This window comes from Nannospalax galili, unplaced genomic scaffold (assembly GCF_000622305.1).
Source record: "Nannospalax galili isolate Female #2095 unplaced genomic scaffold, S.galili_v1.0 scaffold386, whole genome shotgun sequence".
Taxonomy (NCBI): Eukaryota; Metazoa; Chordata; class Mammalia; order Rodentia; family Spalacidae; genus Nannospalax; species Nannospalax galili.
In genome coordinates this window covers 3,039,177-3,061,550 of record NW_008356676.1, presented here as the reverse complement: position 1 = coordinate 3,061,550, position 22,374 = coordinate 3,039,177, and the positions used below count along the sequence as shown (strand labels likewise).

The following is a 22,374-nucleotide window of genomic DNA, read 5'->3' as shown; positions in this document are numbered from 1 at the left end:
ATATATGTATATAGTGTGAACCTGTAGGGGACATTTCACATTTGAACCAGAACACAAATCCATTATCCCTAAATCAGGGCTGTAGTAGGACCCAGTTGATCTTTCGTAGTGATTAGGACAGTCAATGTGGAATGGGTTTGTTTGTTTTTTGCTTTTGTGAACCAGTGAATTTATTGGGCTTAGACAACATGGGTAACCCACACACAGCTGCATCACCACAGAGGCACATCCTATCATGGATGACTACTTCATGGAAGCTGCATCATGGAGTCCCTTTTCATTTAGCCTTACACTTTTTTATACTCTAGCATCTCCCAAGATCACTTGTTGCTGGGGCAGGGTGTGGGATTAGGCAGGATAGAATAATAGGCTAGAATCCCAGGTGAGGAGGTAAGGGTCCTGAGACCCTCCTCTCCTATTAGGGAATGTCAATGGCTCCATTCCCATTAACATTTATAATCTATCACTCTATTTTATTCATTTCATTACCATGACTGGACCAGGATATTCTTTATCCCAAGAAAATGATGGGAAAAAAAGCTATACTAGAACAGATACACACAGCTCCAGGCTGTCACATCCTTTGTACTTCATGTGGGAGGTTCCCTGAGCCTTAGAAGAAGTGATATGTGCAAGATCCCTTTATGAACCTGGAGTTGTCATACTATAGCAGTCACTTACTCTTAGTAATTTAACCAGTTATGAGTATTTCCATCAGTAACCATGGGCCCACTCTATGGTTTTCCTCTGCAACCAAAGCAGACTGCAGCAGTACTCTATGGATATAAACACAACTATTTAGAAGGCACTTAGATACATCACAGCCATTCAAAAACAATAGCAGTTGCTTTCCCACTGAGGCCCATGAATCAGTCCAGCCACAGATTTTTCCCCTGGCTTATAATACCAGACTTGAACCCTTTCTGTGGAGTGACTTTAAATCCAAATCCAAAAGGTTTTGGGAGCTGAGGACATGTCTCAGTAGATAAGCTCTTGATACACAGGTGAGGCACTTACCTGTAATCCTAGTACTTGGCAGAGACAGACAGGATCCCAGTCAAGCTGGCTAGTTTAACCAGCCTCAGCAAGCTCCAGGTGAGAAATATCAGTTTCAGAATTCTACACTCACATGCACCCACCATATACACAATTTTTTAAAAAACAGGAAAGAGTTGTTGGTGGCACCCATAATAGTCTTGCCAGTATTGCACCAGTGGGCACATCTTGGCTGACATGTTGGTAGCATACAGGGCCCACAGCCAAGCAGGACTATTATCAATCGGAGTAGCAGCTTCTGACACTATAAAAGCCAGCCAATAGTGAGTGGGGTAGCCCAGCCAGATTTTTTTTTTTCTTTTTTGTGGGAGGGAGTTGAAACAGGGTCTCCCTGTAGCCCCCCGGATGACCTAGAATTCACTTTGTAGACCAGCCTGGTCTTGATTTCACAGGTTCTCCTGCCCCTGCCTCCCGAGTACCAGAACTAAAGATGTGTTTCACCACTCCCAGCCCCAGCCAGATTTTTCAGTATACAGTAATATTTAGACCAATAAAAATAGCTTTTAATTAGGGTTTTCAGCAGAATACTAGTTAATTGACATTACCTTCATTAAATAAGAATAGTTGTCAAATATATTCTAAACATTATTATTTAAGGAAGTGGTTTAGTGTTCCATAAAGCCATTTATTTATGAGTGAGTCTTAATAGTTATCTCAAATTCACTATGTAATCTATGTAAGACACCCTTAATAGTTATCTCAAATTCACTATGTAATCTATGTAAGACACCCTTTTTTTGAGGTAGAATCTCAATATAAAGCCCTGAAACTCCCTATGTAGACCAGGCTGGCCTCGAACGCAGAGATCCACTGCCTCTACCAACCAAGTACTGAGATTAAAGGCATGCGCCACCACTCCCAGACTTAAGTAAATCTTAACAATATATTTGTTCATATGTATATTACATAAAAATATAGAGTGAAATGGTGCTGGAGAGGTGGCTCAGCAGTTAAGAACACTTGATGTTCTTGCAGAGGACTTAGATTTGGTTCCCAGCGCCCACATGGTGGCTAACAACTGACTATAACTTCAGTTCCAAGGGATCTGACATCCTCTTCTGACCTCCAAGGACATTGAATACACATAGTACATACATACATGCAGGTAAAACCCTCATACACATAAAAATAAATATTTATGTCACAAGTCTGGTGACCTGAGTTCAATCTCTGGAACCCATGTAAAGGTTGAAGGAGAAAACTGACTCTACAATGTTGTCCTCTGGCTTCCACATGTGTGCCATGACATTTACACACACATTCATACATATACACAATAATAATAACAAACCAAAATAATTTTTAAAAGAAAAAATGCTTTTGTGTATAATGGATATGTCTTTTCATGTTTATTTTTCTCCATAAGTTCAATTTCTGGATGTGAAATCCAGTATCAAAGGGCAAATACACACTATTAGAGCCAATATCAAACTGTCTCCATGACTCTTGGTCTGATGTACATTTTTACTAGAAAAAAAAAATTTGTTAACTGCTGTTGGAAATATTACTAATCTTTTAGAAAAAAATTAAAGCCATAAACTTTTTTCACATCCATACATACTTGGATATTATCATGCTTTTATATTGATCTCCAAAAAAAGAAATTTCTTTTATTATTTTTCTATTAGGATGTTTGAGTTATAAGGAATCTTTGTTAGGGACACTGACTCCTTCATTATAATTTTTTTTTGTTTGTTTTGAGACAGCGATCTCCCTGTAGCCCTAGCTGGCCTGGTACTCACTATTTAGACTAGGCTGGCCTTGAACTCACAGAGATCCTCCTGCCTTAGCTTCCAGAGTATTGGGATCAAAGGCATGTGCCACCATGCCCAGCTTCATTTTTTAATATTTTATTATTTTATTTTGTGTATGAGTGTATTGCCTGCACGTGTGTAAGTGCACTCATGTCATGCAGTGCCCACGGAGGTCAGAAAGGGCATCAGAATCCCCTGGAACTGCAGTTATGGATAGTTGTTAGCTGCCATGTGGGTGCTGGAAATTGAACCCAGGTCCTCTGCAAGAGCAGCCGGTGCTCTTAAACCGCTGAGCCGTCTCTCCAGCCCTCATTTTTTTCATTTTTCTAGTATATATGGGGTAGGGTTATTTCCTCAGTTTTCTGTGCAGAAGTTCTTAATTATGTAGTCAAATTTAACATTTTAGTGTGTATTCTTCTTTTTAGGTATTTTTGATCCAATATTTATATCGATGTGAACAAGTGGTAAGGGAGTGGGAAATGGCTTTACCGTTCATATCTTGTCATTTCTTGACATGTCCCCCCAATATCTAACACCTGGTGTGTCTTTTTGTCGTTGCTGGGCTTTTTTTGATTTGGGGTGATTATTTTTTTGTTGTTACATTTATGTGTATGAGTATTTTGCCTGCATGCATTTAAGCGCACCCATGTTGTACAGTACCTGCAGAGGCCATTAACTGCTGAGCCATCTCTCCAGCCCTGATTGATTATTTTTTTAAATGAGGTTTCATATAGCTCAGGCTGCCTAGCACTCCCTTAGTAGCTGAGGATGGCCTTGAACTCATGATTTTTTTACCTGTACCTCCCAAGTACTAGGATTACAGGCATACACTGGCTCATTCTACACCTTTATTAAATGGTTTGTTTTTGTAGCTTCCTTGATTGTGTGGAATCCAAACCATTCTGTTTAAATCATATGTTTGCCTATTTCTGTGTTATTCCCTTCCCCACAGTACTCATGATCTCACCTAGGGTCTGCATACTCCAGGGAAACTGCTGCTGACTTATATCCCCAGACCTGGATAAGTTTTGTTTTTTTCTTTTCTTGAAATGCTGGGATTAAACCTTGGGCTTCTTACTAAGTGTACAACCACTGGGCAACACTCTCCAGCCCCTAGAATGAAATGTTAAGTAGGATTAAATTCCCCTACTTCCTTCCTCCCTGCTTCTCTTAAGTTCTTTTCTTCCTTTTTTTTTGAGGCAGGGTCTCACTATGTAGCTCAGGCTGGCCTGGAACTCAAAGCGATCTGCCTACCTCTGCCTCCCCACTATTTTGATTAGTTGTGTAATACCACACACAGCTTTTCCCTGTATATTCTTATGTTGTTGTTTCTCAGATAATTTTATTATACTGTATTAAGTTCTCAAAAGAATCTTGTCAACCTTTTGTTTATAAAAACAAAAAAGATCTAGCATGGTGGCAGCCTTTAATCCTAGCCCTCAGGAGGCAGAGGCAGGTGGTTCTCTGTGAGATCAAGACCAGCCTGATTTACATAGTGAGTTCCAAGCCAGCTGGGGCAACAGGGAGACCTTGTCTCAAAAACAACCAAGAGACTCCACTATACTAGTCTCAACTACTTATCCTGCCTCAGCCTCCTGAGTAGATTAGGAGGCATGAGATTAAAGGCATGCATCACTGTCCCCTGCTTTGCTAGGCATCTGTGAAATAACATTAAGATTTTGTGACAGTTAAAAAAGTAAAGTTATTAGGAGCAGAAGGGATGGCTCAGTGGTTAAGGACATGTACTGCTTTTCCAGAAGATCAAAGTTCTATTACCAGAACTCACATCGGATGACTCACAGCAGCCAGTAACTACAGCTCCAGGGGATCTGGTGCCCTGGTGCCTCTGGTCTCCACAGACACTTACGCTTATGTACACATACACACAATTTAAAATAAATTTTTTTTTTCCGGTCTTTTTGAGACAGGGTCTCCCTGTAGCTCCAGCTGTCCTGGAACTCATTATGTAGACCAGTCTGGCCTTGAACTCACAGAGATCCTCCTGCCTCTGCCTCCTGGAGTAATAGAATTAAAGGCGTGCGCCACCACGCCTAGCTAAAATAAAGTCTTTAAAAAAGTAAAGTTTATCCTTCTTTTGTCTTATCTCTAGACATTGCAGTGCCAAGCATATCACCAGTAACCAGCACTATTCAGCCCACCCCTCCATCAAGTCAGCTGAAAGAAAAGAAGAAGAAGAAGAAAAAGAAAGAACCCTCAAAGGGTAGATGGCTAGAAGGCATAACCTCTGATGGTTACCACTACTATTATGATCTCATCACAGGAGGTAAGTCTTGTAGGCACAGAGCTAGTAGAATAGAACACGCCAGTTTCTGTGCTGAGATTTTTAATATTGGAACATGTTACAGTGAAAAAATCCATAACTTCATTTTACCAGAAAGCTTAGAAAGGTAATCTGTGCCTTTTAAAGAAGTTCCTTTCTTACTGGTTGTGGTGATATGTACCCTGTAGTTCCAACATTTAGGAGGCCAAGGTAGTAAGACTGCTACCAGGTAGAACCCAGCTTTGGCTACATAGTGAATTCCAAGCCAGCTTGGGGTACAGACTGAGACAAAGCAAGGATACTAAAATTAAAATATATCCTGCTTCTTATGAGTCAGTGTTTCATGCTTAAAGTATTAATAATAGATTCCTTAAAAACGGTGGCACACACCTTTAATCCCAGCACTTGGGAGGCAGAGGCAGGCGGATCTCTATGAGTTTGAGGCCAGCCTGGTCTCCTTAGCGAATCCAGGCCAGCTGGGGCTACAGGGAGACCTGTCTCAAAAAGACCAAAAGAAGGGCTGGGCGTGGTGGCCCATGCCTTTAATCCCAGCACTTGGGAGGCAGAGGCAGGCGGATCTCTGTGAGTTCAAGGCCAGCCTGGTCTACATAGTGAGTTCCAGGACAGCTGGGGCTACAGGGAGACCCTGTCTCAAAAAGACAGACAAAAAACAAAAAAAAAAAACAAAAATTTTTTTTTTATCGCTTAAAAGTAGTAACTACATGAGATAAAGCACTTACCTGGTAGTAGGAGTATTCTCATCCACTTTATAAATTGTAAGGTTGCACTATGGGCCCGCAGGAGGGCTCAGTGGGCGAGGCACTTGCCACCAAGCCTGATGACCTGAGTTCTATCCCAAGAACCTACACAGTAACAGGAGAGAACCAACTCCTGCCAGTTGTCTTCTGACCCCCTTACCTCCACACACATGCTCACACATATAGCCACTCAAAATAAGTGAAATTTTTTTTTAATTTAAAAATTTCCCCTCCATATTAATGTCAAATAGCAATTTCAGTAAATAGTGTTTTTTCAGTAGGAATATCAAAATGTCTTTCTGTGTTCCTTAAAAACTAAATATATTCAGACTTTTTATTCCATATATTCTAGGGTAAGAAATTCATTTGATTTATTTTACTCTCCAGAAACAAAAAATTTTGTGGTAAAAATAAGTGTGTGCTTAGCCAGGTGTGGTGGCGCACGCCTTTAGTCCCAGCACTCGGGAGGCAGAGGCAGGCAGATCTCTGTGAGTTCAAGGCCATCCTGATCTACCTGGCAAGTTCTAAGCCAACTGGGGCTCTAGGAAGACCCTGTCTCAAAAAGATAAAAAATAAATAAATAAAAATAAGCTTGATACAAAGAGAAATTTTCTTTTGGGTGCTTTTTCTTACTCCCCCAGTGCTAGATACCAAGCCCAGGCCCTTGTGCTTGCCAGGTATGCACTCTGGTGCTGAACCCCTATCTCTTCAAGAGGAATTTAAAAGTGTTATATAGTAGAAGCATAACTTAAAGATTATATGGTAGCCCAGACATACAGTCAGCCAGGTGTGGTAGACAACATCTGTAATCCTGGCACTTGGGAGGTAGAAGCAGGAGGATCGAGAATTCAAACTTATTCTTAACTATTTAGCAAGTTCAACATTAGTCTGGGCTACATAAAACTGTCTCAGGGAAAAAGAGTGTTCTCTTGCCATTTGTATCCTTGGCACAGTTTGATAATCCATAAGTATTTTAAATAAAATTTAAGTAGATTAAAGAAGGTACAGCATTTCACATAGATGGAACCAAATAGAAAAGAGGGAAAAATAGATTTGAAAGCTTTAGGACAGTAATGAATTCAGCTTTGGATATGGTGCATTTGAGGTACCTGTGAGGGGAAAACAATCATGTGGCATTTTTCAGTAACTTATCAATCAGAGTGTAGTTAGAAAGCTAAAATGAATTGGATATGTAGTTAACATCATACTGTTCAGGAGAATATGAGATGATAAGCAGATTATAGACAAAAAGTGAGGGAGGGCAAGTGGTACATATATTTAAAGAATAGATAGAAAAACCAGTAAAAATTGACCAGTACTCTGCAAGTAAAGGAAGATGAGAAAGTAAGGAAATGAGATAAGACAGTAAATCATAAGAAAAACCTTGAGATGACAGTATTGTAATTATGATTATTAGAATCACAGTTGGTTTAGGACCACACACAGCTAGTCATTTCTCACAGTTCATTTGCACTGATTCTTAAGTGAAATGCATATTGAAGTTGACATTGAAATAAACCATAACTAACACCCTCTTCTGACCTTTTGTGGGCATTGCACAACATATGTACATTTACATACATGCAGGAAATACACTCATACATGTAAAATAAAAATAAAATGTAAAGAAAATTATGTACGTGGGACAAGGAGGCTTTTTTACTCTGAAATTACTGATTTCTTTTGTCTTCTTGGACCTCTTTTCTTCACCATCTTATTTTATATACTCTTGCCGCAATAACTTGTTTTCAGTTTCTACATACTTCATCTTGTTCCCCTGCTGAGTAACTCTTCATTCCATCTCTCACTTTCCCTTTCCTCCAAGACAACAGAAGGCCTTCCCTTTCCTTCAAAACCTACCAAGCCTAAATTCTGTCCATCTCTGAGAAAAGCCGCCCTGGCTCTAGTATTCCTGTGGATATTGGGTAATTTCTGATCCTTCATTCTGTCATTCCTTCTAGATTGCATACCACTCACATGTATTCTGCACAGTACTTGGTTGTACGTTGTTTCTTTCATTTTTTTAATTATAAATTGTCTGATAGTGGGGGTTTTTTGTTTTGTTTTGTTTTCGTTTCTAAAGATTTATGTGTACCATGTACCATGCGTACCTGGTGTCTGGAGGCCAGAAGTGAGCGTCAGATCTCTTGGAGCTGGAGTTACAGGTGGTTGTAAGCTGCCATGTGGATGCTGGGAGTCAAACCCAGATCCTCTGCAAGAGCAGCAAATGTTCTTAACTGCTGAACCATCTTTTTAGGCCTTTCCTATATAGTGTTTTGTATGTAATGGCTAGCTTGTGGTTTTTTAACCAATTTACACTATTTTTTTTTAAAGTTTTTTTTTAATGTTGCTGAATTATTATTATTATTATTATTATTATTATTATTATTATTATTATTTTGTCTTTTTTGAGACAGGGTCTCCCTGTAGCCCCAGCTGTCCTGGAACTCACTATGTAGACCAGGCTGGCCTTGAACTCACAGATATCCGCCTGCCTCCACCTCCCAAGTGCTGGTATTAAAGGCGTGTGCCACTACGCCCGGCATACACTATTTTTTTATGTTTTGCTTTTCTTTTATGTTTCATGTTATATTTTAAAACAAAATTATTTTATGAATATATTCTGTTTTAAGCATCTCAGTGGGAGAAACCAGAAGGATTTCAAGGAAACTTAAAAAAGGTAACTGAAGCATATTTATGTTTTGCTTTATTCTATAAAGTAATTGACTTCTGGGGTCAGTGGGTGACTGTTGGGTTCTTTGGCTGGTCGTTTGTTTTCACAGTGCTGGAGATTCAACCTAGGGCCTTGTGAATGCTAGGCCAGCACTTCACCTCTGAGTTATATCCCCAGTCTAGCTTCTATGGTTTTTTTATAGAATTTTTTAAGCAAATTTACTTCCAAATAAGCTTTTGTTGGAAGACTAGATGGAGATGAAACAGGAATGTTTCCAAAAAGAAAAATCCCTGTATAAGATAAATATTAGTTGGTTTCTGGTCATTTGTTGCTCACACGTCCCTGTCCACCTGGATAGAGTTCCTGGCTTTCAGAGGTAAGGCATTCTTTGCTTGAAGATTGGAACCTGATTAGCAGAGACCAGAGTGTGTGACCATGATCTTTACCACTACCCTTTACTTCCAGGTGTCAGGTAGAAAAGAAAGGATGGCTAAATCTGCCTTAGTTATTCAGTATATAACCACTGTTGTTTTCAATGTATTCTGTTTTTTCCTCCTGTCAGACTTCATTGAAGGCCATTTGGGTAGAGGGTTTAAGTGAAGATGGTTACAGCTATTACTATAATACAGAAACAGGAGGTAAGTGTCTTTTTATCATATATATATATATATATAGGTCTTTTTGAGACCGGGTCTCCTTTAGCCCCCCAGCTGTCCTGGAACTCACTATGTAGACCAGGCTGGCCTTGAACTCACAGGGCTCCTCCTGAGTGCTGGGACTAAAGGTGTGTGTCACCACACCTGGCTCTTACTTTTAAAAGAACAAAATTGGGGTTGGAGATGTAGATTAATTGGTATACTGTTTGCCTAGCATGCATGAAGCCCTGGCTTCAATCCTCAGCATAACATAAAACTGGGTGCTTGCTATACAAGCATGATGACATGAGTCATTGGAGCAGCAAAGATAGGCAGATCCCAGGGGCTTGTTAGCCAGCCAGTCTAACTGAAAGGGCAAATTCTAGGGCTAGTGAGAGACCCTACCCCTCCAAAATATAAGGTGGAGGTGATAGAGATACCTGAGGTTGTCCTCTGCATGCCACATGCCCATGCAACCAGTAAGCACACCTGTGTACAGACACAAGTACACATATATACATATACCTACATACACCACAAAACCCAAAACAACCAAAAAAACAGGTGTGGTCAAACATGCCTGTAATCCCAGCTTTGGGAAGGTAGAGTCAGAATTATCAAGAGTTCAAGGAAATTTTCAGTTACATAGTGAGCTTGAAGCCAGCCTGGGATGAGACCTTGTCTCAGGAACAAAAAGAGATGGCAGGTATAGTGGCTCAAGTCCATAATCCCAGCACTTGGGAAGTAGAGGCAGAAGGATCAGTTCAACGTTCTCCTCAGTTACATAGCAAGCCCAAAGCCAGCCTAGGAAATATGAGACCCTGTCCTTCACACATACACATTAATACATAAATAAAAATCACAAAAGTTCACATTAATGGAAAAAATCCAAATTTCTCATGTAACCATCCTTCAGTTAAGTCTTTCATGTTTCTAGCCTTGTCTTTTCTCTGTTTTGTTTTGTTGGAGTTTTCTTTAATCTGAAGTAGCCCAGGCTGACCTCCAACTCCATAGGCAGCTGAGAACAATCTTGAGGTCCTGATCCTCCTGGCTCTACCTCACCAAAGGCTGGGATTACAAGTGTGTTCCACCACCACCAGCTGGTCTTCAGTGTTTCTTAGATCAAACACTTGAGTTGATTCAGCAGTTTTGAATAAGTTATTAATTTATAGCATGTTGGTATTACAATCTAATGAAGTTGCTGTTCAAGTAGTTCATCTTTAAGTTTCTCCAGTGAAATGCCCTCAAGTTTCTCATCCAATACGACCAGGTATCTATCTTTGTCAATCTTTACATTTTCCTGTCTGCCATCAGATTGGTTTATTTTTCTAAATTTGTACTATTTAAAACCCTGTGTGTGACATAAATCTTTTAGGAAGAAATGGCCCTTTAAACCTCCAAACAGATACCTAGTCTGCCCAATGATAGCAGTAAAATTAAACTATTAAATCTTTACAGAGAGCAAGTAATATATTGATATGAGTAGGGTTTTAGAATTAATACATATCTGGGGCTGGAGAGATGGCTCAACAGTTAAGAACACTTGTTCTTCTAGAGGACCTGGGTTTGATTCCCAGTACCCACATGGTGGCTAACAACTGTCCATAATGCCAGTTGCAGAGGATCCAAAGTCCTCTTCTGACCTCTGCAGGGCATTACATACACCGTGTACTTACATGCAAGCAAAACACATACACGTAAAATAAAGTATTTTTTAAAAAAGAATTAATACAGATCTAAGCTCAGTGCTCCGCTTATAGTGAAGTCACTGAGCCTGTAGTCATTCTTTATTCTCTGGAGTTAAAATGGACGTATTTCTTATCAATGTAATTATTATCCCCTTTCAGTTAAAACTGTCTCATTTGGGTAACAAATTACGTAACTAGAGAATAACTATAAGCTCTTAGAAATGCTTGCAATTTGCTAAAAGTCCAGTGAACACTAGATGGCAGTGGCATCCAGCCAGTTGAAATACCTCCACTCTAAAAATGTCATATTCATATCTTCACAATATATTTTGTGAAAAATCCAGGAAATCTTTGTGATAAATTCCAGGAACTGTCATGTAGAGTCATTATCAATATGTTTCTTGAAATTTTTATGAAAGTATTACCCAGTTCTTAAGTCTCTCTTCCCATTGCAGTTATAGTTTATATGTTTAATGAATCCAAATTGTCCGAAATCATTTTCTGAAAGATAAAAGAATAAGACGTTTGAGTCTGGAGAAGTGGCTCAGCAATTAAGATCATATATACTCTTCCAGAGGACCCAAGTTCAATTCACAGTACCCAAGTAGGGCAGCTCACAATTGTCTGTAACTCCCACTCCAAGAGATCCAGTGCTCACTTCTGACCTCTACAGGCAACTGCATCACATGCACACAAACATACACACACACACACACACACACACACATATAAATGGTCTTTTAAAAAAAAAATCTTTTAGCCAGGTATGGTGGCACACGCCTTTAATCCCAGCACGTGGGAGGCAGAGGCAGGTGGATCTCTGTGAGTTTTCAAGGCCAGCCTGGTCTACATAGTGAGCTCCAGGACAGCTGGAGCTAAAGGGAGACCCTGTCTCAAAAAGACCAAAAAAAAAAACCTTCTTTTAAAAGCGGTTCATGAACTCTTCTTAATAGTGATGTCAAAGCAGTATTATTTAATAATTGTAAATTATAGAAAATATTATATTGGAATTACTTCTGAATAGAATTATTAACTAAATAGGACTGTTAAAATGTATTGAGCAGAATCCAAATGGGAAAAACCTGATGATTTCATTCCGCACACTGGAGAAAGTAAGGTTGATGAACAGTCACCTGGTACCCTAGAAGAATCCAAATCATCAGATTCTCATAGTGATTCTGATGGTGAACAGAAAGCAGAAGGAGAAGCCTCTACAGAGACAAAAAGGCTCATAATAAAATTCAAGGTAAGTTCTGGCTTATTTCCTATAGAAATTTATTAATCTATAAGGAAGCTCTGTAGATCTTCAGTCTTCTAATGAGTAATAGAAATAAAGTTAAATATACTTGGTGTCCCCTTACCCCTTTTTCTCAGACTCAGTTTCCCTGTTTCTGCTACTCTTGGTCAACCAAGATCTAAAAATATTAAATGGAAAATTCCAAAGACAATTCATAAGTTTTAAGTTGTTTTTTTTTTAAATTATGTATGTATGACTACAGATTTGTGCATGTGAATACAGTACCTACAGATGTGAGGGGGGGTGCTAGATCACTAGGAGTTAGAGTTACAGGCATTGGTGAGCTGCCTAATATGGGTGCTGGGAACTGAACTACAAGAGCAGTTCGTGCTCTTGTCGCTGAGCCATCTATCGCTTCAGCCCCAATTCGTGAGTTTTAATCTTTTTTTTTTTTAATTTTATGTGTATGAGTGTATTGCCTGCTTGTAGGTAAGTAACCAGTGTCGTGCAAAGCCCAAGGAGGTCAGAAGAGGACTTTGGATCCTCTGGAACTGGAGTTACAAAGGGTTGTTAGCCACCATGTGGTTGCTGGGAATTGAACCCGGGTCCTCTGCAAGAGCAGCCAATGCTCTTAACCACTGAGCCATCTGTCTGGCCTGGTGTTTTATTTTATATCTTCCTGAATGGTATCATGAAATCTGCTGTTGTAGTATATTGTTACAATATTTACCAGTAATGATTGTTGTTAATCTCTTACTGCACCTAAATTTAATAAATTGAACTTCACCACTGGAATAAGAATGACTGGGCCAGAAAGATGGCTCAGCCACCAAGTCTGATTATCTAATTTCAATCCCTGGGTCCCACATGGTGGAAGGAGAGAACTGACTAACTGCCACAAGCTGCTTCTGACCTGTGCATGTATACTGTGGCACACACTCACCCATACATACATGCATACACACTAATAAATATGTAAATAAGTAAAAATTTAGCCTGGAAAGATGGCTCAACAGTTAAGAGCACATACTGCTGTTGCAGAGGACCTAAGTTTGGTTCCTAGTACCCATGGGTAGCTCACAAGCATCCATAATTCCAGCTCCATCTAGGGGATCCAATGCCTCTTCTGACCTCATCAAGCACCTGCACTCAGTTTACATAACCATATACATAATTTCAAAAAATAAATATTTTTAAAGATAGTAAAGGTATGAGACTGGAGAGATGGCTTACTGGTTAAGAGTACCAGCTGCTCTTGAAGCACCCCACACGGCAGCTAACAACTGTCTACAACTCTAGTTCAGGGGCTTCAACCCTGTTCTGCCCTCCATGGGCACTGAATGGATATGGTACACATACTTATATGCAGACAAAACACTCATACACATAAAATTTAAAGATAAAGTTTTTTAAATTAAAAATAGCACAAGCTGGGCATGGTGGTATACACCTTTAATCCCATTAGTAAGGAGGCAAAGGCAGGGGGATCTCTCTGAGATCGAGGCCAGCCTGGTATACATAGCAAGTTCCAGGCCAGCTCTGGCTGCGGAGATAGCCTGTCTCAAAAAAAAAAAGAAGAAAGAAAAAAGTAAAGATGTAGTAAAAAGAAAAGTTTACTTTTAGAAAAAAGTAAAACTGGAAAAAGAAAGTATTTCTATAAAATTTAGTTGGAAGCCCTCAGTGTCCTTCTAGAAGTTTAGACATCATTTTGGGTTTTAGTTTTCAAGTGTGTGTATGGTTTGGATAGAAATTGAATGAGAAAACGATTGCTAGGTATTGACAGACAGATTTTGTTGTGAGAGAATTCAAATGAAAATGGGACTATCAACAAGAGCAAATAGGTTGGTCTTGAATAAGAAATAAATTCATTTCCTGTAAGAAGATTAGCTTTTCTGTTTCTATAAGGAATCTGATACAAAATAGTATCAGGGAAAAAAGTGAGAATCCTACCATTTATTGTTGTTGGGAACAGGGCATGCACACAGTTATCAGAGGACAACTTTGTAGAGTTGGTTCTCTCCTTTATGTGGGTTCCCAGGATTTTACTCAGGCATCAGGCTTGTGTGATAAACACCCTTACCCACTGGACCATTGCGCTGGCCTGAGTCGTGTCTTTCAGCCTGTTTTCCATTCCTAAAGAAAGAAATATTGTTAAGTGTAAGGAACTTTGGGGACTGGACAACATTAATGAGTTGAAATCATCACTTGGCTGGAGTGGGGCAGGAAATAAATCAAGTAAGATGATTGGTAGGTGATTCCCAGCCATGGCAAGAAAGTGAAACCCATGTTTTTACAGTCTGGCCAGTTGTACTGCTTTTGTGACCAGCTCCAGAAACACAGTACCTACATGATAGCACTAAACAGAGTTGAGATTACTGGCCTGAGAAGTGTGGGGAAGTGAGGACCCACCCCTGCTTTCTTGTCATTACCTAGGATTTCTTTCTACTCCGTAGGTTTTGATGGGACATAGGAAACACATATCACCTTTGTAGAGAAGCGGCAGCAAAGTCCTTGTAGTATCAGCTCCAATGTTCATGGTCAAATTTAGATGTCCTGATAGCCAGCAGATACAGAAACAGTATCAATTTTTCTCTATCATAATTCATGTGTCTATTGTTTAAAAAAATTACAAAATGGAGACAAAACAGCGATGGAACGGCTTTTACTCCTGCCTCTTCCCAGAAGTCACTATAATGACCTGTTTTTGTCTTACCTTTTTTCTATTCAGACACATACACATAGGAGTGGTTTAAGGGTTGAACCCTGTGCTTTGGGTATGTTAAACACACCTATTACCACTGAGGTATTTCTCCAGCCAACATGCATATTATTTTAAAATACAGACCCAGTGCTATAATAAGATTTTACTATCAGCTTTCAGTTTAATTTATCACAAGACACCTATAACTCTTCATTTGCCAAAATAGTGGCTATATAATAGTCCACAATATGAATGCACCATTAATTATCTCTATGTAGAAGAATATTTGCCTTCAGTGACCATTTAGGGGACTACAGGAAGAAATAATTGGAGGCATGTTACTAAGCATTGTTAAAAGTGCTCTAATTAGAAGGGCATGGATTTGTGGGTAGGTAACACTTGACAGATCCAACTTAAGAACAGACAGATAATTATGTACAACTATGAAAAATTTTCAGTCCTGTGCAGTAGAGAAGCATATAAACAACTGTATTTAGGGTGCTGTTAAAATAATGCTTAAAGGAATGTTAAACTGTATGTTTGGGACTCCAAAAGGATGTTAAGTCTGGAAGAGACCAACAAACTCTAATCACAAGAAGTATTAGAGATAATAATGGGGTCAGATAAGAGATATATTAGAACTAGTGAGGGAGTCAGAAGGCCAAAAGAAGAATGACATCATCAAAGAATGGGCTTTCTCTTTTAAGATTTCTTAGGGCATTTCACAGTGCTGACCTAGTTTAAATTAAAACAAATGAAGGTGTAAGGATGTTTGTTTTTGAGTCAGGGTATCTAGCCCAGAATGGCTTCAAACTCCCCAGCTAAATAAGAATAACCTTGAATTTCTGGTCATCCTGCCTCCACAGTCTGAATGCTGAGATTACAAGCACACCCCACCATGCACAATGTATGCAGGGCTCCCCTGAGTTGAATGCAGGCCTTGTCTGTAATAGACAACACTTTACCAGCTGAGCTATATCCCCATATGTTTTAATATGATCGGTGCACCAGCTGCTGTATATAAGGAAAGATTTACTGCTAGGTGACTGTGACACAGTGAATGCCAAAATCATTAGTTTTGAAGTTCACAAAAATAAACAAAAGCCAGAGGAGTTTTAAGTTTCCTAGGATGGCAGTAGGGATTTGACTAGAGGAAAAATGGGACTGAGTTGCCAGTGATGTCAGTGAATATAGAATAGCCACCACAAAGATCATTAGATCATATAAGGAAGAACAAACCAGTATAGAAAGTAGCATGGTTTTCAGGAAAGGGATCTTTGTTGTCTAAGAGTCAAAGTAGAAAGTACCATACCTTGGGGAAAAGATTTTATTAAGAAAATCATGTTGTCGGGTGTGGTGGCACAGGCCTTTAGTCCCAGCACTTGGGAGGCAGAGGCAGGCAGATCTCTGAATTCGAGGCCAGCCTGGTCCACATAGTAAGTTCCAGGCCAGCTGGGACTACAGGAAGACCCTGTCTCAAAAGACCAAAAAAAACAAAAAAGAACATGTACTGTGTACTGCTCTTGCAGAAGATATGAGTTCAATACCCAGCACACATGTTAGGAACTCACAGTTGCCTGTAACTCCAACTTGAGGTGATCTGACACCTGCTTCCTGGGCTTCGAGAGCACCTACACATGTGGCATACACTCAGACACATACACATATATTAAAAATTAAAAGGAATAATAGAAAGTGATAGCCAGGTGTGGTGGCACACACCTTTAATCCCAGCAGTTGGGAAGCAGAAGCAGGTGGATTCTTTTTGAGTTCTAGGCCAGCCTCTTCTATGTAGTGAGTTCCAAGACAGCTGGGGCTACAGGGAGACCCTGTCTTAAAAAAACGGAAAAAAAAAAAAAAAAATGTCGCCAGGCATGATGGCACATTATTATAATCATAGCATTTAAGAACCTAATACAAGAGAATCAGAAGTTTGAGCCCAGCCTGGGCTACGTAGGGGGATAAGAGTCATGCATAGCCTGCCAACAGAATTCCAAGGCAGCTGCCCATGACTGTACAATTTGTAAAGAAGGTAAAATCCAGTTACTGTTTGGTATGCTTCCTAAAATGGGAAGGTGGGCTAAAGGCCTTTGTTGCCCAGATGAAGAACTGTCATAAAGTACCAGCCCCATCCAGAGACTTCTGTGAGGGCTGCTTCTGCCCAAAAGGGGAGTCTCTAATTCTCACAAAGTTGCTAATTATATAGGCCAGTTAGGCTCTTAATAGTAACCTCAAAATAAAGGTGAATTTCAGTTAAGGTAGAACGGGCTCTTTAACAGATCATAGATACAGAATGATCTGATGATAATGGCATTCAAAAGGAGCAAGTATAAAGAGGACATTACATTACATTACAGAGGACATTGGATATATGTGAGAAAAGTGAAGCAGAAAAGAGAAAAGAAAGGGCCTATTTACATGTCCTTAATTTTACAACTCATGACAGCAACAAACAATGCATTAACATTGTAGACAGTGAAAAACCTGATCAGGTTCTTTCATGTACATTATTGTGTTGTGTTCAAATTTAAACCATTAAATCATGCCGGGCGTGATGGCGCATGCCTTTAATCCCAACACGCAGGAGGCAGAGACAGGTGGATCTCTGTGAGTTTGAGGCCAGCGTGGTCTACATAGCGAGTTCCAGGTCAGCTGGGGCTACAGGGAGACGCTATCTCAAAAAGACCAAAAAAAAAAAAAAACTATTAAATGAGTTGGGGCATTACTTACAAGACTTTTTAAAGAAGGCAAAGGAAATTTGGTTTTAACTCTAGCAATTTTGCTTGAAATGTATTATTTATTGACTTTTATATTTCAGGAAAAAAGTAAAAATACTGAGAAAAAAACTGAACCAGAAATACAAAAAGAAAAAAGTATCCCAAAACAGAATTCATCAAGTACAAATGAAGAAAAATCCAAAACTCTTAAAAAACCAAACCCTTATGGGGAATGGCAAGAAATTAAACAAGAGGTTGAGACTCAGTAAGTACCTGACACTTTAATCCCACTATTATGTATTGTATACGTCAATAAATTGCAGCCAGGATTTCAAGCAGGCTATGCTCATTAAAAGTGTAGTTTCTGCTGGGTGTGGTGGTGCAGGCCTTTAGCCCCAGCACTCAGGAGGCAGAGGCAGGGAGGATGTCTGTGAGTTTAAGGCCAGCTGCTCTACATAGTGAGTTCCAGGGCAGCTGGGGCTACAGGGAGACCCTGTCTCAAAAAGACCAAAAAAAAAAAAAAGAAACAAATTAGATTCTTCATCCCCCATCTCTGCTTTTCTCTATGTGCCAGCTTTAATTCTCTCTCCAGAGTCCTTTTCTCCAAATAGGATGGTAAGTGGCTCCCAGCAGGCTTTATAGCTCAGCCACTGAATCTAGTCATGTGGTCTTTCTGCTTTATGTCAGAAATTCATGGTCTGGATTGGTAGTATAATGTGACTTGCTTGATCTTTCATAGGCTAGTTGACTGGTAGGGCTTGTGTTAATCAGGCACTGATTTCTGGGCCAGCCAACTGAGTATTTATAACCATGTGGATAATTGAAGGGCTAGCTCTTAGAAAAGTGCTAGGCAAAAGGTTCGAGCATCTTCCACACTAGAATACTAAGATTCCATTCTTTTCATCATATGTTATATAAACCTTCAGAATTTTTGTCAATTTCCAGAACTTCCTCTCTTGGTTTGTGCTCTGTGTCATGTGTAAGTACAGCATTTTCTAAGATGTGTCCTTTGTGCAATAGAAATAAAAGAACAAATAAGACTTGTCCTAGCATGTGTCCATCTGAATCAGAGTTCAGTTTCTTGAGACTACATAAAATCAGTATTTTAAAATAGCTTAGATCCAGGCAAATCTCTTGAATTCAAAGCAAGCCTGGTCTACATCATGAGTTCCAGGCCACCTGGGGATACAGGGAGACCCTGTCTCAAAAAAGACCAAAAATAAAAAAATAAAATAGCTTAAAGCCAGGCATGGGGGTGCACATATATCCCAGGACTTTGAAGGTGGAGGCAAGGAGGCTCAAGAGTTCAAGGTAATCCACAGCTACATTATGGAATTCAAGGGTAGCTCTCCCTGCCTCAAAAAAGCCAAAACAGAAGTAGTTTAGTGTTCCTACATGACCCACTTCTGAGTTTACCTCACTATTAGCATTAGAAGGTGATGACTAGCTTTATTGGTTTGTAGTTTATATGCAAATATTTGTCTTAATAGTACAGAGAAAATTGGGGTCCCTTCTTTGTCTCAATAATAATTTAAGAATGGACCCTAATGGAAACTTACTTTTATTAGAGTTTAAAAGAAAAACTCCCAGGATAGGCAGCTTATGAATCTCAGTAGCTGCCTAAAGAAGAGAATAGAGGAGAAAAGGAAAAGAGCCATGCCTTTTAAAGCCAGCATGGACGCCAGACCCACAGCAGCCACGTGGTAGGGAAGGAAGCCTTAGAGAAAGAGCAAGGAAACCCAAAGTGTCAAGGAAAGCTTGCTTAGAAAAGAGAAAGAAGAAAGGGAGAAGGTACACTTTTCTGAGCAGGCAGACTTACAGAGCTCTATGAGCTGCCTGGCACGCTACTGCACTAGGGGGCAGGGATCTGGCAGGAAAAGTTTACCATCACTTTAAAAAATTAATTATTCTGTCTGTCTTTTCAGCCTGGCTTAAGGTGAACCTGCCTTCCTAAGGCTGGTCCCATAGCCAGGGGACTGACCCGGCCCAACTGGATTGGTAGGTTTCTACTCAGGCCAGAGATCTGTGAAATAGTAATTTTATTTTTCTTTCTCTTCCAGTGAAGAGGTAGATTTGGAACTTCCAAGTACTGAAAATGAATGTTTATCAACTTCAGAAACTGATGTTGGGGAAATCAAAGTTGTGTTTAAAGAAAAAACAGTATCTTCTCTGGGAGGTGCAGCAGATGGAGCGGCCCCAGTCTTCAAAAAGAGAAGAATTGAAAATGGAAAAAGTAGAAATTTAAGGCAACGAGGTGATGATCAGTAATTGTAAAATTTAGGTGTGTGTGCTTTGGACAGAATGAGGACTCACCCCTTCAAAGCTTCTCTGTGTTTGTTTCTAAGTACTTCAGTGCTGAAAATTTGCGTTTATTCTAAATGTATTTTATGTGACCTAAAATAAATCTTTCTTCATGTGAAATTTATTTTTGTTCCTAAAATGGAAGCCTGTCACATTGCGTTGTAATACAGTGTATTATATTCAATGGCTAAAAATTGCTAATTATATGATAATTTAAGATGCTATGTATCTGTTCGTTAAAAATGTAGAAAAGACCTTTATTCTGTTCTTATTCATATGAACCTACGTATCCTGTTTTGAAATGCATTATTTTTGCACACTGAAATTAATTTATCTGAAAAGGATCAGGCCACATAAGAAAAGTTCACAGCTCAGTGACGACTTGGTTTGGAAGCTCCTTTCGGAAGGCTGATGTAAAAATGTATGCATATTAGTTTGTCTTAGTTTAAAATCAAAGGCCAAAACCAGGAGCAGCTCCAGTACTAAAGAGCAGAGCTTTAAAATAGGACCAAAACTGCCCCATAGCAAAGAAGAATTCCGAAAGCATTTTAACATGGACCAGGCATCAGGATGTGAAAAAGAAACAGCCCTGTTGTTCACATTCTAGCAGTCCTTTTTCCCCAGTTACACATTCTTTTTAGCAGCATTATACCCATTGAAGGTTTATTTAAAGTTATGTAAGTAAAGGCTTGAACTAAAATAGGTCTCTGACTTCAGTAAAGGTTTTAGTGTGTTCAGTAAATTCACTAAAATTTACCATTTTCCAGTTACATTTCTTAAAAAGATTTTTTTAATCTAGTTGAAATGCCTTCCCTTTATTACTTTTGTAAATTTTTAAAATTATATTTCTCATAAATTTGTACAGTATTTAACTTTTAGTAGCAAATATTTGCCTTTTTACAATTACTAGTGTACATGTAAGAAAATAATAGCTTATTAAAAACCATGAAAAAGTCAGTACTGGGGTTCTTTTTTCTTCTAATACTGATCAAAGTTGCTTTACCTTTGGCAATATGGTGTTTGAAACTGGGTCTTTGCATTTCTTGAGGCCTAACTTTCCCCTCTATTTTGAGGTATTTTGAAGTTTGTTTTGTTAGAGAGTTGCTCTATGGCCCAGGCTAACCACAAATCAGATCCTCCTTCCTCAACTTAAAGAGTACTGGAATTTATAGGTGTATGCTATCACATGTGACTGTCTTATAGTTGAGTTTTGGGGTTGTTGGGGTCGGGGGAGTGAGTCAGGTTTTGCCACATAGCCCAGGCAGGTAGGTCTCAGACTTGCAGCAATCTCTGAGTGCTGAGGCATGAGCCAACACACTACAACTTCTCTTTTTTTTCCTTTTTTTAAAGATAGGGTCTCGTCTCTTGAGTTGCCCTGGAACTTCCTAGGTAGCTTATAGCTGAGGCTGACCTCGACCTTAAGATCCTCCTGCCTCCACCTCCCCAGTGCTGGAATTTTACAAATATATGCTGCCTCTCCCAGTTTATGTGGCACTGGGGATCAAACCCAGAGCCCTCATGCATGCTAGCCAGGCACTACCAACTGATCTATATTCCCAGCATGTTTTTAAATTTTTGATCCAACACTGGGCGTGGTGGCACATGCCTTTAATCCCAGCACTTGGGAGGTAGAGGCAGGCGATCTCTGTGAGTTTAAGGCCAGCCTGGTCTCCATAGTGAATCCAGGACAGCTGGGGCTACAGGGAAACCCTGTCTCAAAAAGACCAAAAAAAAAAAAAAAAATTTTGATCCATCATTTGTCATGTAGCTGAGGAGTGTATTTAGTCCTTGATTCTTCTCAGTTATAAAAGATTAAAAGTGTAAAAGATTAAAAGCTTTTATACTTTATCCATACTTACATACATGCAGGCACTATACTCATACACATAAAATAATATCTTTTTCAAATTACCCTCTTTAAATTTATGGGGCTAGAGAGATGGCTCAGTAGTTAAGAGCACTGACTGCTCTTGCAGAGGACCCAGGTTCAATTCCCAGCACCCACATGGTGGCTATGAACCATTCTTAACTCCAGTTCCAGGGGAATCTGAAGCCCTCTTCTGACCTCTGAGGCACTGCACGACACAGGTGCACTCACATACATGCAGGCAATACATTCATACACATAAGATTAAATTTTTTTTAATTCATTTTAGTGTGGTAAGATAAAATTTCTTATTTAAGGCATTTGGCAGATACACTCAATAGCAATTAAGATTACAGTGACAATGTTGTATCACAAAACAACTGCCTTGTTTTTTTTTTAATTTTTAAATTTTATTATTTTTATTTTATGTGTATAAGTGTATAGCCTGCATGTAGGTAAATGCACCTGTGTCGTGCAATGCCCGCAGAGGTCAGAAGAAACTGTCAGATGTCCTGAGACTGGAGTTACAGTCGTTAGCTGCCATGTGGGTGCTGGGATATGAACCCCGGTCTTCTGCAAGAACAACCAGTGTTCTTAACTGCTGAGCCAGCTCTCCAGCCCCACAACTGCCTATTTTCAAAACATATTCCCAGCCCCTAATAACTGCGAATCTACTTTCTGCCTCTCTAAGTCTGCCTAGTCTAC

The 22,374-nt window shown here is 39.5% G+C and overlaps 1 protein-coding gene across 2 annotated transcripts in view; it reads left to right on the top strand.

Annotated features, from left to right (window-relative positions):
• The window catches only part of Wbp4 (WW domain binding protein 4), a 26,091-nt gene extending 6,165 nt beyond the window's left edge, over positions 1 to 19,926 (top strand). For both annotated transcript variants that reach the window (XM_008854696.3, XM_029556981.1), the window contains exons 5-10: positions 4,921 to 5,094; positions 8,483 to 8,529; positions 9,086 to 9,161; positions 11,911 to 12,092; positions 17,603 to 17,766; positions 19,562 to 19,926. In XM_008854696.3, the coding sequence (XP_008852918.1) occupies positions 4,921 to 5,094; positions 8,483 to 8,529; positions 9,086 to 9,161; positions 11,911 to 12,092; positions 17,603 to 17,766; positions 19,562 to 19,769 (851 nt within the window). In that variant the 3' untranslated portion in view covers positions 19,770 to 19,926. The remainder of the gene's footprint in view (positions 1 to 4,920; positions 5,095 to 8,482; positions 8,530 to 9,085; positions 9,162 to 11,910; positions 12,093 to 17,602; positions 17,767 to 19,561) is intronic.
• The last annotated feature ends 2,448 nt before the right edge of the window (positions 19,927 to 22,374 follow it).